This window comes from Lepisosteus oculatus, chromosome 2 (genome assembly GCF_040954835.1).
Source record: "Lepisosteus oculatus isolate fLepOcu1 chromosome 2, fLepOcu1.hap2, whole genome shotgun sequence".
Lineage (NCBI taxonomy): Eukaryota > Metazoa > Chordata > Actinopteri > Semionotiformes > Lepisosteidae > Lepisosteus > Lepisosteus oculatus.
Genome location: NC_090697.1, coordinates 55,861,939 through 55,881,041, shown reverse-complemented (window position 1 = coordinate 55,881,041; position 19,103 = coordinate 55,861,939). Strand labels below are relative to the sequence as shown.

The 19,103-nt window shown below is 42.7% G+C and overlaps 1 protein-coding gene across 1 annotated transcript in view; it reads left to right on the top strand.

Annotated features, from left to right (window-relative positions):
• xdh (xanthine dehydrogenase) overlaps positions 1-19,103 on the top strand; it is a 62,305-nt gene that overhangs the window by 30,891 nt on the left and 12,311 nt on the right. Inside the window, exons 21-31 of the mRNA XM_069179473.1 lie at positions 838-934; positions 1,453-1,577; positions 2,229-2,362; positions 9,547-9,634; positions 11,441-11,527; positions 12,520-12,711; positions 13,578-13,723; positions 14,341-14,422; positions 14,623-14,718; positions 16,016-16,144; positions 17,116-17,190. Of these exons, the coding sequence (XP_069035574.1) occupies positions 838-934; positions 1,453-1,577; positions 2,229-2,362; positions 9,547-9,634; positions 11,441-11,527; positions 12,520-12,711; positions 13,578-13,723; positions 14,341-14,422; positions 14,623-14,718; positions 16,016-16,144; positions 17,116-17,190 (1,251 nt within the window). The remainder of the gene's footprint in view (positions 1-837; positions 935-1,452; positions 1,578-2,228; positions 2,363-9,546; positions 9,635-11,440; positions 11,528-12,519; positions 12,712-13,577; positions 13,724-14,340; positions 14,423-14,622; positions 14,719-16,015; positions 16,145-17,115; positions 17,191-19,103) is intronic.

Sequence of the window (19,103 nt, the reverse complement as noted above, 5' to 3'; positions counted from 1 at the left end):
GTAGGTTTTAATGTCATTTTGTATTGAGGTTTTAAATCAAATAAATCCTATTGTTAAGTCAATTAATGGTTCAGTTGAGAGCTGAGAGCTTGACTGGAACAAAAACCAGCTTGTGTGTGGTCCTTTAAGACATCCTGTTATGGTACATCCTGTTGTCATTTAAGAAGTAAATTTTACTGTTGTTTTTTAATTGAGGTTTTAAATCTGTTTAAGAAAACAACCATCCATCTATTTTCTAACTACTTTATCCAATACAAGGTCACAGGGGGGCAGGAGCCAATCCCAGCAAGCAAAGAACACAAGGACAGGACGAAGGGCACACACACACAGACACACACTCACACCAGGGCCTATTTTCCCACAAGAAAATTAATCTCTGTCTTTGGAAATGAAAGCATCCAGAGGAAACCCACACAAACATGGAGAGAACATCTAAACTCCACACAGATAGCTCTCCAGGTCCAGAACTCAGGGCCCTAGCACTGTGAAGCAATACTCCCACCCACTGCACTACTGTGCCACCCTTTAAGGAAAACAAAGTTTAGAAAATATTTTATGTTATTTGAAGTGTAATTTCAAATAACATATGAAATGTCATGAAATGTCATTTTGAAATGTTATATGTTACTGGAAAATAAGTTAATAATTTAAGAATAAACTATTATATTTAAATATTTGGAAAAGTGTTTTTATAGAACAAGTTGAAGCACCGTGAATATAGTAAAAAACATTTGTCTCTCTACTGTAAGAACTAAAATATCTGACGTTTTGTGACCTTAATTTGGTGGTGACATAACAGAAAATTACACTGTGTTATTGAAATCGTTTCTCCCACAGGAGGCAATAGCAAGTCAATCATTTTATGAGCCTATCAGAAAGATTGAAAGAGGGAACATTAACCAAGGATTTCAGGAAGCAGATCAGATCTTGGAAGGTATGACCCTCTTCCCTATTAACCCAATAAAGATTAATTTAAAATAATCATTAAAAATGATATCCAACTATAGAACTATCAACTGTCATTCAAAGTGTACTAGAAAATCTGCTGTTGTATAGAAGACGCAAGCTGAGTTCCTTCAGGGCCAGCGACCACTGTACATCCAAAACCTAAGAACATATCATCATACCTTTTGAGTTTGTAGTTTATTTAACAGGTTTTGGAGCTGTAACAAATGAATGTAGCCTGCGCACACTGATGCAGCTACCCACCGGAAATAATTAATGTCTGTTAGCAACAAGACAAAACAATATGGGAGTCCTGGAGAAGGATGATGTTATAATACTATGGAGCAGAAAGTTTGATGATCAGCATTAGCATGAAACACAAACAAGGCGTAATATCTTGCTTTCTCATCTCATCGAATGTTAAAAAGATGAATTTGTATTTCATGCTGTTTCAATTCTTTCTGAACTGGATAGTATCCTGACTTTGTTGGGATTATGCTCCTGCAGGACAGATGCATATTGGAGGACAAGAACACTTCTACATGGAAACACACTGCAGCCTTGCTGTTCCAAAAGGAGAAGATGGAGAAATGGAGCTTTTTGTGTCCACACAGGCTACAGCAAAGACACAAGTAAGTGAGCACAGTCAAAAAGAACTTCGGGAGTTAATTAAGAATATATATGGATTTACTCTCGTGCTGGAATGTATTATTTAGTCATGCCTATCAATAATATGTTTCTTTCAAAAGCAAACATTAAAAAAAATGTTTTTGTAAGACTTTGTAGCTTCAAAGCAGGTCCCCTTAACAGGAAGCAGCTGATAGGAGATTTGTTTCCCACAGTTAAACAGAAAACTTCTCCACTAGAAGCAATGTACTATGATTAAAGCAAAATGAACCCCTGAAAATCAAAGTCTCAGTGAAGGCATTGTGCTTAACTGCAAAGGAACAGGTAAAGGTTTATTCCATGCTGAAAGGAAAGGAGACACAACATTTCCGCTGTGGAGTCTTCTTCAGGTGTGTGAGCCTTCTTCTTCACACCTTAAGAAAGCTCCACCGCTGAAACGTTGTGTCTCTTTTCTTTTCCTTTCAGTATGGAATACACCTTTTACCTGTTCCTTTACACCTTCCACATGCTGGAGTAGCTACCTACTTGAACTTCTTCAACCCATTGTGTTAAACTGCTTTCTGTTTGGGGGTTCAAGTCACAGTTAAAAGAGTCTCATGGTCCCTAATCCCTCTGTTGCATTTTTTCATGTGGTTCCTTATTTGTATAAATTTCAGCAACTTGTTGCCAAGGCCTTGGGGGTGCCCGCCAATAGGATTGTGTGCAGAGTGAAGAGAATGGGAGGTGGCTTTGGAGGGAAGGAGTCTAGAAGTACCCTATTGTCAACTGTGGTTGCTGTTGCAGCTCACAAGTAGGTGGATGAATCCGCAAAAAATCATTTAGGCAGTAGCTATAAAAATGTCTGTTGTTTGTCTGGCCAGAAACATTATCCAAAGTCTGTAAATCCGGCCTTTTGTATTCTAATTGTTCTCAAGTGTAGCCACTTGTAAGACTGTTAAATGTGACTAGAATTGCATTGAAAATAACTTAAATTATAAGTTTCATAAGCTGCTTATTGTACATATCTAATTTTTGTTTAATTTACTTCCTTTCACAGTTCTGCATTCCAGCTGGTAAACTTACCACAAACTAGTTATTCTTCATTTTTGGAAATACAGGATTTTTACATATTATTATTACCAAAATAGCTTCAAAACAGCCCTGAAACAGTTTAACATAATATCCTGCTTGAAGACCTCTTTAAGATGTTTCTGGTATAAGTGGGTCAAATAATTTTTTTGATTATTGCCTTTAAATGTAAAAAGTGTCTGAATTCCATGGTGTTCCGTCCCAGTGTGTGTTCTGTGTGTGTTTTTTTATGTTCCACACTGCTGACCCTTGATTGTTCTATCTTCCCCATTGGCCCACCATTACACCACACTTTCTGTATGACATCGTGATCAATTAGCTTATCGGCCAATCAGAGTGCATCTTATTCAGGATATAATATGGAGGTTTTCTGAAGGAAAAAGCCTTTTGTTTGACTTCGGTCCTACTTGGTTTTGGTTATCGCTTCGGCTTTGTTCTTTCGCTGCGTGCGTGCGTGCGTGCGTGCGTGCGTGCGTGCGTGCGTGCGTGCGTGCGTGCGTGCGTGTGTTTATAGCTTTGGCTTAAACTAGTTTGTTTTGAAATTGTTTTGTTGGTTTCTGTTAGTTTCTTTGTACTCTTTTTTGTTTGTGTGTTCATCCTTGTTTTGGCATTACCTTGCCCTCACATGTTATATGTTCAACTTTTGTGTTCTTTGTACCCTGTTCCTGTTGATTACTCTTGTTTTCCCTTATTTGTATTCCTAGTTCACTTGTGTTTTTGTGTGAACTTGTTTATAAGGTTGGTTTAGGTTGTTGGGTACATTCTACACACTTAGTTGATTTTGTGTTAGTAACACTAGTTTAGTACGGGTGAGTGCTGTTTGTCTTGTATGGTTTTGGGTAGTCAGTGGAGGTTAGTTAGGGTGTTGAAGACGCCGAAGACCGTGTATTTCGGATTTTATTTTGTAGTCAGGTTAGCTTTCCCTCACCTTCCTAGCCAGCTCCATTTTGTTTATTTTCTTTTCTTTGGCACCACTCTAGTTCCTTACCTTTGTTATCACGCTTCCTAGTCCCTCACCAAAACCCACCTGCTTCCAAAAGAATTATCCTAAATGTTACACTCTTTTACCCCTAGACACTTGGGGTCATAACACATGGATAGGAGCAACCTAGAGGGGAACAGGGGACTTTATATCAGTCATTAGGGGGATTTTGCCAGTGTATCATTAAACATTTAAATATCTATTCTTACTATAGTGCTATAAGTGATTACAATATTTACACAGAACTAGTTTAATTTACTCTACCTAGTAAATATATATAGATAAACAATATTTGTCCTAATGTCCTTTAAATGAAATTTCTCTCAAATGTGTTTATATTGTGTATTACATACTGTCACGACCACCAGCCAGCGGAGATCAACACGTAAGCGAGCCAATCAGCACCAGCAGCGGATTACTTCTAACAAGCGCCGCCGCACGAGTTAACACACCTGCAATTGCTCTACCATGCGGCACGCCGGGTTATTTATACCATTCGTACCTGATTCCCGTTGCTCGGTATTGAGTTCTCTTCTTGTTGCTCAGCCTAGCGTTCTCACCCCTCTTTTGCCTTCCTGGTATTCTGCCTGCACCTTTTGCCTTCGGACTTCGGATCTCGTCTCGCCCTTTGGATTGTTTGCTATCATTGCCTGTTTTGGATTTGACCCTGTAGCTCTCTTTTCGACTACGATTCTGTCTCACGTTTTGGATTGTTCGCCACCAGTGCCTTTACCGGATCTCGACTTACCTTCGCCTTCGGACTACGGCTCAGCTCCTGGATTTGCTCGGTACATTTACTTACCTCCCTGCGACTCCTGCATCTGCATCGGATCCTTTTCACCTCTACAGAGCATCGTTACAGAATACCGAGCCCGATTATGGATCCCGCAGACGCACAGACCCTTCGTTCCCTTCTCCCGCAGCAATCCCAGACCATCGCCCAGCTTCAATCTTCTCTCCAACTGCTCACTAACCAAGTCGCCTGGCTTTTTTCTTCCCCTGTTTCGCCGGCTCCCGCACCGATTCCTACAACGCCTTTTTTACAAACACCTGCTCCAACCACCGCGGCCCCGCCCACCACTCCCTCAACTTTACCATTTGTTCTCCCGGAGAAGTATGACGGCAATCCGGCAGGCTGCAGGGGCTTTATTGCCCAGTGCTCCCTGGCTTTTCAGCTGCAGCCTGAGCGTTTTTCTACTTCTCGACAGAGGATCGGATTCGCACTTTCCTTGCTCACAGGCAAAGCATTGGATTGGGCTGCAGTATTGCTTGCTAGAGGAGAGCAGCTGTTCTCTGACTTTCAGCTTTTTGCTGACCGTCTCCAGGCGCGTTTTTCTCAAAGCAACCCGGATTTGACTTGCCTTCGGCTTTCCTCTCTTCGCCAGGGCGACAGACCACTGCAAGATTATGTGGCTGAATTCCAAGCCCTCGCCACGGAGTCTGCCTGGAACCCGGAAGCTTTGGTTTGCCTCTTCGCTAAGGGTCTCTCGGAGGATCTAAAGGACCACCTGGTGCTCATGTCCTTACCAACCTGGTCTCTAGAGGCGGATATCGCTGCGGTAGTTGAATTGGACACTCGCATTCGGCTGCGGAGAGCGGAGAGACACCCAGGAAGCAGACCTGTGCGGCCCATGGGTCCTCCCCTCGTGGCGCCCACCCTGCCACATGCACCCCTGTCCTTGGAGGAAAAGGAAAGGCGCCGTCAGGAGGGGCTGTGTCTGTACTGCTCTGCGTCGGGTCACCTGCTCGCTACTTGTCCTTTGAGACCCCCACATCCACCTCGAGCTCCCCCACTGCCTACTGTTAGTGTCAGTAGTGCTGTTTTTTCACAATCCTCTTCAGGGCCTTTATTCCCAGCTGAGATTTCCTGGATGGACACGCACCTTCCCCTTTCGGTTTTGGTGGATTCAGGGGCAGCTGGGAATTTTATGGATGCCTCTTTTGCCAAGAAGTGGGATATTCCTCTTGCTCCGCTTTCACCCCCTATCTGCATTCAAACGTTGGATGGGTCACCAATCGCTCCTGGACGTATTTCCTGGCAGACCATTCCCCTATCCCTTACTGTTGGTGCCACTCATGTGGAGGACATTTCACTCCTTCTCCTGGACTCCCCTGCTTACCCTGTGATCCTGGGCCTTCCCTGGCTCAAAAAGCATGATCCCCACATCTCCTGGGCCAAGAATGAGATCATTGCCTGGAGCCAGGCCTGTCGTGACAACTGTTGTCGTCCTCCACTCAAGGTTGCTGCTTCAGTAAACCTCTTGGAAGAACACTCTATTATTCCCCCCCAATATGCACATTTGAAGCAAGCCTTTGACAAACAGAAAGCTCTATCGCTCCCCCCTCACCGCACCTATGACTGTGCAATAGATTTGCTTCCAGGAGCACTCCCACCCAAAGGACGGATCTACCCGCTCACTCAGACGGAGAATGAAGCCCTGCAGGATTATATCAAGGAGGCCCTGAATTCTGGTTTTATTCGTCCCTCCTCGTCCCCAGCCTGTGCTGGGTTCTTCTTCATAGGGAAGAAGGACGGCTCCTTGAGGCCGTGTATTGATTACAGAGGCCTGAACTCCATTACAGTCAAACATCCCTACCCCTTGCCTTTAATCCCAGCCGCTCTGGAGTCCCTACGTGGAGCCTCCATTTTCTCAAAACTAGATCTACGAGGGGCTTATAATTTAATCAGGATCCGTGAAGGGGATGAGTGGAAGACAGCCTTTATGACCACGCACGGCCACTATGAATATCAGGTGATGCCTTTTGGACTCGCTAATGCCCTGGCAGTCTTCCAATCCTTCATAAATGACATCTTCAGGGACATTATTGGAAAATTTGTCTTGGTATACTTGGATGACATCCTCATTTTTTCCACCGACCCTCAGGAACATGTCCATCACGTCCAGGAGGTCTTGTCCAGACTCATCGACAACCAGCTGTACGCCAAGCTTGAGAAATGCATTTTTCATGCTTCTAAGATTCACTTTCTGGGCTACATTATTTCTCCTCTTGGAGTCGAGATGGACTCAGCCAAGGTGGCAGCTATCAATGATTGGCCTGTGCCACGTAATTTGAAGCAAATCCAACGCTTTCTAGGTTTTGCCAACTTCTACAGGCGATTCATCCGGAACTTTAGCTCCGTGGTGGCGCCCATTATGGCTCTGACCCGCAACCGTCCTAGTCGGGGTAAATGGAATCCGGAGGCTAACCAGGCATTCCTGCGCTTGAAACGTCTCTTCAGCTCCGCTCCTCTCCTACGGCATCCGGATCCCTCCCGGCCTTTCATTGTTGAAGTTGACGCCTCTGCCCATGGGGTTGGTGCAGTCCTCTCCCAGCGCCTCGAAGAGGATCGCCTCCCTCATCCATGTGCTTTCTTTTCCAAGAAGCTCTCTCCTGCTGAGGTTAACTATGATGTGGGCAATCGGGAACTCCTAGCTATCAAGCTGGCCCTCGAGGAATGGAGACACTGGCTGGAGGGGGCTCAGCACCCCTTTGTCATTATTACGGACCATAAGAACCTGTCCTATATTCAATCTGCCAAGCGCCTCAACTCGCGTCAGGCCCGTTGGTCACTTTTCTTTTCTCGTTTCAATTTTGTTATCACTTACACTCCTGGCTCGAAGAATGGGAGGGCTGATGCACTCTCTCGGCTCCATGACCCCCCAGACCTGGACGACACACCTGAACCAATCATCTCTCCTAACAGAATCGTGGCAGCGATTCATTGCTCCATTGAAGATCAGGTCAGGCGTGCCCTCAATGGAACTACAGTTCCTCTGTGCTGCCCCCCGGATAAGCTTTTCGTCCCGAACAACTTACGTTCTGCGGTTTTGCAGTGGGGACATGATTCCCGGTTTGCCGGCCACCCGGGATGCAGACGCACTCTGGACCTCCTCACCAGGGACTTTTGGTGGCCTTCCATGCGATCTGATGCAGCAGAGTACGTCCGGGCTTGCCCGGTCTGTGCCAGGAGCAAGACTCCGCGCTCTAGGAAGGCTGGCCTCCTTCACCCCCTTCCAATCCCACACCGCCCTTGGTCCCATATAGCTGTTGACTTCATTACGGACCTTCCTAACAGTCAGGGTCATACGGTAATCATGGTGGTCTCCGATCGTTTTTCCAAAGCAGCCCATTTTGTCCCCCTCCCAGCATTGCCCACAGCCCAGGAAATGGCATCTTTGTTTGTACAACAGGTCTTTAGGATACATGGTTTGCCTGATGACGTTGTCTCGGACAGGGGACCGCAATTTATCTCGGCCTTTTGGAAGGCTTTCTGTCAAACTCTAGGGACTCATGTATCTTTGACTTCTGGTTATCATCCTGAGGCCAATGGTCAGGTGGAAAGGACCAATCAAAGCCTCCTGACCTTTTTGAGAGCCTTCACCTCCAGCTCACAGGATGATTGGTCATCACTACTTCCCTGGGCAGAATATGCCCACAATTCTCTTACGTCCTCCTCCACAGGTCTCTCTCCCTTCCTTTGTTCTTTAGGTTATCAGCCCACTCTCATCCCTGTCACACCTCCACTCACGGCAGTGCCGTCCGTGCAACAATATATTGCCAAACTGCGAAGGACCTGGAAAATGGCGAGGACAGCTCTTATTAAGTCAACCCAGCGCCACGCCAAATTCGCCAACCGACACCGCAGACCAGCCCCTCGTTTTCGGAAAGGACAGTTTGTTTGGTTATCTACACGGAACCTACCTATACATCAGCCTTCCAAAAAGCTTGGGCCTAGATATATTGGTCCCTTCCGGATTCGTTCCCGGATCACCCCGGTTACCTTCCGTCTTGCTCTCCCCCCTACCCTCAGAATCCACCCCTCATTTCATGTCTCCCTCCTGAAACCTGTTTACCGCTCGCCCCTTGCGGCTCCCCAACATCGCCCGCCACCTCCTCGTCGCATTCAGGGGCGCCCGGCTTATACGGTCCATAAGATCATTGACTCCAGATGGAACCGCGGTACCCTGCAGTATTTAGTCGACTGGGAAGGTTTTGGTGCCGAGGAGAGATCTTGGGTTCCAGAGAAGGATATTTTGGACCCTACACTAATCAGTGACTTTCACAGGGACTATCCTAATCGGCCGTCTCGGGCGTCGGGAGCCGCCCGTGAAGGGGGGGGTACTGTCACGACCACCAGCCAGCGGAGATCAACACGTAAGCGAGCCAATCAGCACCAGCAGCGGATTACTTCTAACAAGCGCCGCCGCACGAGTTAACACACCTGCAATTGCTCTACCGTGCGGCACGCCGGGTTATTTATACCATTCGTACCTGATTCCCGTTGCTCGGTATTGAGTTCTCTTCTTGTTGCTCAGCCTAGCGTTCTCACCCCTCTTTTGCCTTCCTGGTATTCTGCCTGCACCTTTTGCCTTCGGACTTCGGATCTCGTCTCGACCTTTGGATTGTTTGCTATCATTGCCTGTTTTGGATTTGACCCTGTAGCTCTCTTTTCGACTACGATTCTGTCTCACGTTTTGGATTGTTCGCCACCAGTGCCTTTACCGGATCTCGACTTACCTTCGCCTTCGGACTACGGCTCAGCTCCTGGATTTGCTCGGTACGTTTACTTACCTCCCTGCGACTCCTGCATCTGCATCGGATCCTTTTCACCTCTACAGAGCATCGTTACACATACATTCATTTACTGTTCTGATTAAATACATCTACAGTAGCTGTATTTTTGTCCATGAACTTTATGAACTGGGAAGAAATGTTTTTGTCTTGCTTTGGAAAGGATGAAGTTAAAGAATGTGTGTTTTTGGCTTTCTTTCCCTGCAGAATATGCTTCTAACTACCTTATACACTGTAAATAGGAGCTCTAGTGCCAAAAGCGTATAAACCCATTTTATCCAACTCAGCCTCTGTTGGACACATACATTGTTAACCGCGGGTTCTGTTTGCTTGCTGTGTTTTACTGACAGAACAGGAAGGCCTGTGCGGTGCATGCTGGACCGCGATGAAGATATGCTTATCAGTGGAGGACGCCATCCTTTCCTGGGGTCTTATAAGGTAGAATATTCTGTCTGGCCAATAAGACATTGGCAACCTCTGTTTCCTTTATTTGTCATATGGACAAGACCAACTGTAAAGAAGGTTTTATTACAGGAAACACAGCTTCCTTCCCCCCCCACAGCTAGACCAAGATTTATGTCAAATTTTGTTTGTTAGTACTTAGCACATACTCTTAATCAGGATGCATTATACAGTACACAATTTTAATTAAGCATAAGAACAAAAACAATTATGTTGGTACAATACAGTAAAAATAAATTAATAAAATAACAAAAAGTCAAGCACACAGTGGAAGAATAACGTATTATGAAAACATCGTAGTAACGAAAGCAATAGACAGATAGTTTGGGCACAGAGAAATAATGCATACTGCTTGTTGATAAGTATAAGTTTTGAGGACAAACAGAAAGGTGGTCAGAGGACCTAACAGGTCTGATTTCTGTGAGTAGTTCATTTCACCATCAAGGGGTAGATAGAAGATGAAGATGGAGAGACACCAGGAAGAGGGAGAATGAAGAATAGGTAGAATAGAACGTATGGTAGAAGAGGAGGAATGGAGCAGGTAAAGACAGTGTTTAGGGAGAAATAAGTGTCTGAAAGAGAAGAATAGTCAAGACAACAGGAGCCGAGAACTAGGTTTTTGTATCAGAGGCAAACAGCAATAGGGGGCCAGTGGAGTGACTGGAGAAGTGGAGTCACATGTGAAAAGTGAGCAACAGAAAAGACAAGGCGAGGAGCAAAGTTCTGGCAGGGAGACTGGTCAAGAAGGACAAACAATTTAGGAAAGAGATTATCGAGAACTAGATCAAGAGCTATGTAGAGCACTTAAAGAAGGGGTGGATTTTGCCAACACTGCTCAAGAAGCAGCAGCTGGACAATGGCAGAGAAGAAATATGTGGAGTGTAGAAGGGGGAGGGGACAGTACTCATGAGTGACGCAGAGATTCTTGACACATGGGGGGAACAGGGTGGTGGTGACGTCAAGAGGAAAAGCAGTAGAGACGTCTGCAGAGGAGGAAGACTGAGAAGGAAAGAAAAGAGGGTAAAAGTTTGAGAAGTTCAATTTGAGATGATAGGAATATATGCAGCACAATTTTGCTATGTAACAAGCAGAGATATGGGAGGAGACAAGAATAATGTGATCATCAGTGGGAGATTTAAGATTCCTAATCACATAAGATTCAACAATTGTACAAAAAGCCATGGAAGGAGATGACTTAACCCATGGAGTGGGTATACAGAGAACAGCAGGGGGACACACTATGGGCGAGACCTAGTATGTACACTGATGGCAGATTTACTACCTTCTAGTCTGATCAGCATCCCCACAGCATAGCATTTTAGCTAAGCAGGAACTTTAGGGTGACCAAACTGTGCAAGCCAAGGCCACTGGAGGTAATACGCCTTCTCTTCTGAACTGTCCAATTGGATCTTGAATGACCATGTAGTCAATACCTACTGTAGGTCTATCAGAATGATAGCTCCTTCTGTGGCACAATGAGCTTCATCACTATATTAAGGCATTAGTTTAGAAATTCAGGTTCAGAGGGAAGAGTGCCACCAAAATTTCCACCAACCTGACTTGGACCAACCGGTTACATCCCAGTACACCAGAAATCACACAAACAGACAATTTGTTCTGCATCCCGTTTCACATAACATATTGAAAAGCTTTTTGTCATATGGAAAATATTGCTTTTAGAGTAAAAAAATAATACTAAGCAACAGTTAATTAGTGAAGGTAGAGTGAAGGGTCATTCAGCAAATCCTTTAAAACTTAAAAGAACAGTAATTTTCTTTTCAGGTTGGTTTCATGAACTCTGGACAGGTAGTGGCACTTGATGTCACTTTTTACAGCAATGCAGGCAACTCTGTGGATCTCTCAATCCCAGTAAGTGTTAAATTGTATACTGTATATTGCAAGGCTTTAAGTAAGACACATTGTGCCAGCCTTTTTCTTTATCTCAAATTGCATCACCTCCAAGATTTTCTTATTCTTCATCAAAAAAGTAATTGGCAGGTGTCATGGTGGAACAGGGACCCTGGTTTCAGCATGATCAAGGGGTGAGAAAAACAGTGTTGAGAGAACCATTAGGGAACTGTTTTCATAATTGAGTATGCTTTGAGGAACATTGTACAGTATGTGAAATTGTTCACTAAAGTCTGAAAGGATGAGGCTGTGCAGACCAAGCACTTAGCCTTGACTCACAGAAGCTTAGCAGACTAACAATATGAGAAAAATGTTTAATTGTTAGAATAGACAGCCTGTCATAGAATGAATAGCTTTTGTGACACAAAAATGGTGTGTGTTAGCAACTGCATCTGCTTTAGAATGAGAATTGTCACTGTGTGGATTCCCACTCTGCAGGGTGAATAAAGCTGGCTCCGATGATCTCCCTTTCTCAAGTCTTTGATTTCTGGATTGGATTCTAAGAAAGTCCAAAACAAGTTTTTACAATTTCAGGAAAACTAACAATGAAGGAGTGAGACAGATCTCAAGTAGAGCAGGACAAAAAACTAAGAAATCGGTTGAGCATGCATAGCAACTGTTCAAAGATATTCTGTCTGACACATAGAACTGATTCATCCCAAGGGTAAGCAATTTAAAGGCTAGAAAGAAGCGACCTAATGATTTAATGAGTTACTAAAAATATAAGCAGGAAAGTGCTTATAATGTGTTCAAAAAAGAACAGGATCCTGATAAAGAAAGTGAATACAAGTGAACTGCCAGTGCTAATATTACAGTAGCTGATAATTATCAGCTTCACCTGTGAAACCGATCTGTTGTGAAGTGAGGCTTCTGGCACATAACAATAGCTATGTGTCATCCAGGGTAGCTAGAGTTGATAAATAACACTGGCTGCTCTGTCACTTGGCATTTAGATCATGGAGCGGGCTCTGTTTCACATGGAGAACTCATACAACATTCCTCACATCAGAGGTACCGGCTTCATCTGTAAGACCAACCTGCCCTCCAACACAGCCTTTCGGGGCTTCGGCGGACCTCAAGGCATGATGGTGGCGGAAAGCTGGATAAGTGATGTAGCAATGAAGTGTGGCCTGCCAGCCAACCAGGTATGAGGGCAGTGAGTGAGACAAAGTCTCTAGAGTACTGTGATCTGAGTGCGGGTCCTAGATGTGACTTGAAAACAACAGCAGTCTCTGTACTCAGGGCCTCAAACAGAGCACCCTAATCCTAACGAAGCACAGAAACCAGCCACAACATGTCATCATACAGTATGGTTGCATATTCAGACAACAACACAACCAGTCCTTCTGTGCTCTCTTCTCATGTTGATTAGCCTTTGTGCTCTAGGTTTTTCACTTTGATGAATAGGTAAGCTTTCGTTACAGTAAAAGGTAGAATCTGAAAGCAGAAAAAGTAATGTTTTATACTATAATAAGGCTACATTTTACACTGTTTATGTCATGTTTTCAGGAGTGCAGGGAGAAAGCAGTAATGTTTCAAACTGACAACCCTCATGCTTAAAGAAAGTATGTAATGCTGCACAAGTCACAAGATAGGGATGGATTTGTATATTATTATACTACATTCACGTGGGTGCACTTTTACTTATTTTTCACATCGCATTTCTGCCAGTATTGGTGACTTCAGTGACCCATGATTCAGTATTCACTGATTCAGTATCATATTGTATTCTGTAGTCCTGACTATGTAGTTTTTACATCAGATGAAATGAATAAAAACGTATGAGCAGTGTCATACCAGAAGTGATGCTTCAATGTTAATTACACAACATCAATAACTTGAAATATTGCTTTGTGTAGTGCAGTTGTGTTTTTAATTGTAATATTAGTTATAGACAATTAGTAGCAGATAGCAGTATTAATAGTAGAAACAAAAGCAGCTGTACTTGAGGTAGCAGTTGTTTTAATAATCGATAAAATAAAAAATACATTTATTTTTGACTGTCCTTCAGGTGCGCAGAATAAACATGTATAAAGAAGGAGATGTGACACCATTCAGTCAGAAGCTGGAGCAGTTCACCATACAGCAGTGCTGGGAAGAGTGTATGGAGACTTCTAGATATCAGCAACGAAGGGAAGAGCTGGAGGAATTTAACAGGTAAAGCTGGGTCGTTATTTTTTTTTGTTCTGTAGTCAGTTTACCAATAGAAAAACCTTGTGGAGTACACTGCCCACAACAGTTTGATGAGAACAAGTGACTGCGCATCCAAATCTATATACTGTAGGACTCTCTGAAAACCATTCTTCTGTGCTACATGGTCTTTCAAAATATACATTATTTAAAGTTGTTCAAAGCAAGGTACACAAGTCAATGTCTGTATATAAATAGAAATAATTTAGTAATGGGATAATGATGAAGATATGTTTATAAGTGAAGTTCAGATAAAAGATTTTTAAGATAATTTGTCCGAGACATGAAAGATGAAGGATTCATGTACTTCCAAGCAGGACTGTAGATCATGTTCGTGCCACAGCAGATTGTCAAGCCAGACAGTCTTGGTTTCTATTGCTTTAACCAAACAGTTAGAGTACATGACTCCCTCCCTGGATGCTATACCAGTCCATCAATACCAAAACCTACAACTAACCTCAGAATATGCAGTGATTCAGATTGTTGCAAGATACATTTCCTTTAAATATCAGCTCACCTAAAACTCTGTGGCTCTAAAATTGTAATCCAAAGCGATGTTACAATGGTCTGAATTGTCTTTGCAGACGGAATCGTTGGAGGAAAAGAGGAATTGCCATTATTCCCACCAAATTTGGAATCAGTTTTACAGTCACATTTCTGAACCAGGTCTGTGTTCCTTTATTTCAACAAATCATTTTAAGAAAACATGTATGCATTGTATGTTTTTTATTTATCGGGATCAAATGTAAACCCTTCCTTCAGTGTTGTATCTGCACTGGAATATAGCTGTGAATTTGATGAATGCAGTGCTTTCTGAGAAAAAAATAATCTTCATACTCTTGTTAATAGAGGTGTGTTGTCCACAGGCTGGGGCCCTGATTCATGTCTACACAGATGGCTCTGTCCTGCTCACTCATGGCGGAACAGAGATGGGACAGGGCTTGCATACCAAGATGGTCCAGGTAAGAATCTTTAACCGGACAAGTCCAATCTGGCCTTCACCCTTTATCTTGGTGTGTTTACATTTCTTATTCAGTAGATATTTTGGAAAATTGATTTTCCTTTCCATTTCAAGAAATGCACACGAAACTAGGAAGGACCTCCAGTGGACAGAAGTGAACCCACACATTAAAATGTGAGAAGAAAAGAGTTCAAATCACCTCGATCATAAAAGCAGTCAAACTTTCAACTACATAATTGGTGCTACATAATTCCTTATCTTAAGGCATTCAGGGTCACCATGTATAAATGCACTGCTCAATTTGTAATATTTCCCTCTCTTCAGGACAAAATTAGCTTTTCCCTCTCTTCCCCACTACTAAGTATAGTTGTAACCCACAGGAATTAATAAACTTGTAAGTGTAACATGATTAACAAAGTGAAACTGGTACAGGGATGTTACTCCTCATAATTCTCAAAAGCATTTAACTTGCCTGTAGGAGGCCCATATTTATAAAACTTCTTCCTTTAATTGAAGTCTGTCTAAATACTTTGTATGACACAAAGTGAAGTAAGTCACTTAATTTTGTATTGACTAATCTTTCTAAATAGTTGTTTCATAATGATGATTGTAATGTGAATTAATGTGTTGCTAAAATACCAGATTTCTCAGTAACTGTGAGTCAATCAGTCTAAATTGTGTTCCAATCTGACCTATAAAACCAGAATTTTTATCCAGATTCTCTGGGCTTCAACCTTAAATGTGTATTTGGGATAAAATTTCCAGTTGTATAGCTGCCTTGAAAAGTGTTGTCTAAAGAAAACAATTGAAGCAGTTGGTGTACTATTAATTTTTTATTTTATACAATAGAGGCTATCGTGGTTATTTCCAGGAATAGATCAGTAGTGGACTCTTCCTTTAGAATTGTCATGTTGTCAAAAGAAAATATAATACTCCATTGCATGTTCTTCTGAAATGGTTAACAAATATTTCAAAAGTCCATGCTTTATTCACTTCTTAATTCTGTTTCTGCATGATTTCCAGGTGAATTAATAATTTAATATGTAATCATATGGCTTTTTTTCCTGATCTAACCATTCATTTTTGTATATATATATGTATTATTTAGGCCTTTATTAACGTTAGGACTGCTGTGATGATGGTGTTAAGGGGGATAATTTAGAATGTCCTCTACATAAAGATTTGTATTTTTCTTTCTTTCTTCACTTAATAGCCAAGTCATCCCAAGTGTTCACAATCTGAACTTCCAGTACCTTCAACTTCTTTAACTTTAAATGTGTCTTTTTCTCTTTGTTCAGGTAGCCAGTAAAGCCCTGGGCATTCCCTCTTCCAAGATACATATCAGTGAAACCAGCACCAACACTGTTCCCAACACTAGTCCCACAGCTGCCTCTGTCAGCTCCGACCTCAATGGGATGGCCATCTATGTAAGGAGCCTGAATTCCTCTTTCTTTTCAGACAGCAATGTGAAAAAAATTCACATTCTACACATGTGAAAAAACAAAGTTATTTCTAAGGTGCAAATTTCAGAAAATGTGGGCTGATGTGGGCTGGAGGTAATTCCACAGCCTTGAAGTATATTGTAGGCCAAGTATGAAAAAGGTTGGAAATTCAGAGAGAAAAAAAACGGGTTCATAGTGTGAGCTAAAGAAGATAAGAAGCTTCACCGGTGGTTTCTTTTAAGCCTTTTTGAGCCCATTTAAAGGGAGCTGACAATTCCTTGTTCAATATAAATTCAGTCTTGTCCGAGTTCTTGTCAAACGTTTTGTTCCATCACTTTTTTAGCATCATGTGAAATGCCTGGTGATGTTTTTGATTAATGTCAGATTTCCTGCTATCATCAGAATAGATATGAAGGCTGACACTATAGTTAGGAAGAAACTGATCCAATAGTAGCAGAACGTGAGTAAAAACGTAACCTTGCTGAGCATGAAATAGCAGCTTGTTGAGGAGTAGCCATTACATGTTTTCCATTATTCAGATAAGATTATATCTACAGCCTATGCTTCTGTAATCCTATGTTTTATGAGATTTTAATTATATGACAGCTTGGAGGTGTGACCCACACATACACAATATTTCCCTTGTTGACAAAGAAAATTCAAGTATCAACTTGCTCTACAGGAAAAATGTATTATTTTTTTATAATAGGACAAAAAAGAAAATACAATACAAATCTTGGCCCCTGTAAAGAAAATACTGATACTCAAAAGGACATAACAGCAAAAGCTTGCCAGGCTAGTGTCATCTGTGCGTGCCAGGCAGTTACAATTGTTCTTGGAAGGTAAAATGTCTGAAATTAAAGTAGGTGGGACATGTAGATAGGAGGTGAGGACTAGATCTAATTTAAGATCCTTTTATTTTATTTGATGATCTTTAAATGTGATCTTCCTCTTAGACCGCATGCCAGAAGCTGCTGAAGCGCTTGGAGCCATATAAGGCCAAAAATCCTAAGGGCTGCTGGGAGAACTGGGTAAGGGCCTTCATTTGCTAACACACTGAGAAACATAAACAGTTAAATAGCTGTTGATTGATGACTTTCAAATGTACTGCTGGAAATCTTAACAGAAAGCCTTCTAAACATATTGTATGTTCATCCCTTTTGGAGTAATGCAAAGATGCTGGAAAGTTTTTACTGCATTAGTGGACAATTCACTTGTTTTTTTCAATGTGATAGTAATTCATTAATCTGAGGATCCCATCCACCCCCATTTCATGGAGGAAACTCAATATTTTTCAATAAAATGGGGAGGTCTCTGTGTAATTCTCACAACCTTTCATGTAAGAAGAGTCTCGTGTTGTAACTCCTGTTCAGCCTCTGGCTGAATTAAGCTGTTTTGAATGGTAATTGTAAATCAGGTAAGAGGCTAGTGTAGCACTGTGCACCTCAAACTGCAGGTGCAGTGATTTTATTTTGTTGTCTTTTTTTGTTTAAAAATGATTTTTAAAAATGTAGTAACTAATATAGGATCTTTAGGGAATATATTTGACACCTATAGGAAGCATATATATTACATTTTAGTTCAGGTGGGTAGCTGCCTCCGCATGCTTAGGCTGCAAAGGAACAAGTAATAGGTTTATTTCATGCTGAAAAAAAGAAGAAGAAGAGAAAAGAAGAAAGAGAACAAAAACGTTTCAGCCGTGGAGCCTTCTTCAGGTGTGAGAGAGGTTGGGAGGAGTGAGAGGCGGGGGCAGGGGACAGAAAGAGGCCAATCAAGAGGTGTGAAGTCAGAATGGGTGCAGAGAGGTGTGAAATGAAACTTCCAATGAATGGAGAAAATTTAAAAGAACAGTAGTCTGTCGTTAAGAGAAGGGAGAATGTGTGATCCTAGCTGCAGAATAATTTTGGTTTCGGTGGTTTTTCTGATGTATGAGTTCGGAAAACCGTCTTTGAGAACACAGACGGAGAGATTAGAGTGGTTGGGGCCGTCAGAGGTGAAATGACAAACAATGGGCTTGGAGAGATCTTTAATCTTCACAGCCCTGACGTGTTCTCTGAAGCTGTCTCTGAGTCTCCTTCCTGTTTCTCCAATGTAGATGGCTGGGCATTTACTGCAAGAGATACAGTAAATAAGGTTGCTGGAGGTACAAGATGCTGTCTGGGTGATCCGGAAGGGTGGTGGTGGCTGTGTACTTGCAGGTGATACAGCGAGCTCTGTTGCAAGGGAAAGTGCCTGGTGTGGATGGTTGTTGAGGGCGGTCAAGGGAGCTGTGAACAAGGAGGTTACGCAGATTAGGTGGTCGGCGATATGAGATGATAGGGCGATCAGAAAAGAGGGCCCCAATGGAGGGATCATCCTGTAGGATGGAAAAGTTGTGGTTAATGGTCCTGGGGATAGGAAGCGTGTTAGGGTGGTAAGGAAGCACCATAGGAATGCGGTTGTTACGGCGGGAGTTCCTGATCGGGTTGATGGTCCGGGGGGTGTTTTTGGCTCGGGCAAGGGCCCTGTCAATCACACTGCTGGGGTATCCTCTGTTGATGAAAAAGGAGTAAATTTCGAGGGCCTGGTTCTCGAAGTCGATGTCGTCGCTGCATAATCAGCACCCATTCTGACTTCACACCTCTTGATTGGCCTCTCTTTCTGTCCCCTGCCCCCGCCTCTCACTCCTCCTCCCAACCTTTGTTCTCCCGCTACTTTACCTTTGCCTACTGCCCTGTCTCTCTCACACCTGAAGAAGGCTCCACGGCCAAAACGTTGTGTTCTCTTTCTTCTTTTTTTCAGCATGGAATAAACCTATTACTTGTTCCTATATATTACATTACTGGAAAACACAGTATCCAGTTTAAACATCTTTTATCTTGGTGGAATGTCCATCATTGTTTACCAGGCTAAAATGACTTTCATACTTTTCCCATTGTATTATGTTCTTAAAACTCCCAACTCT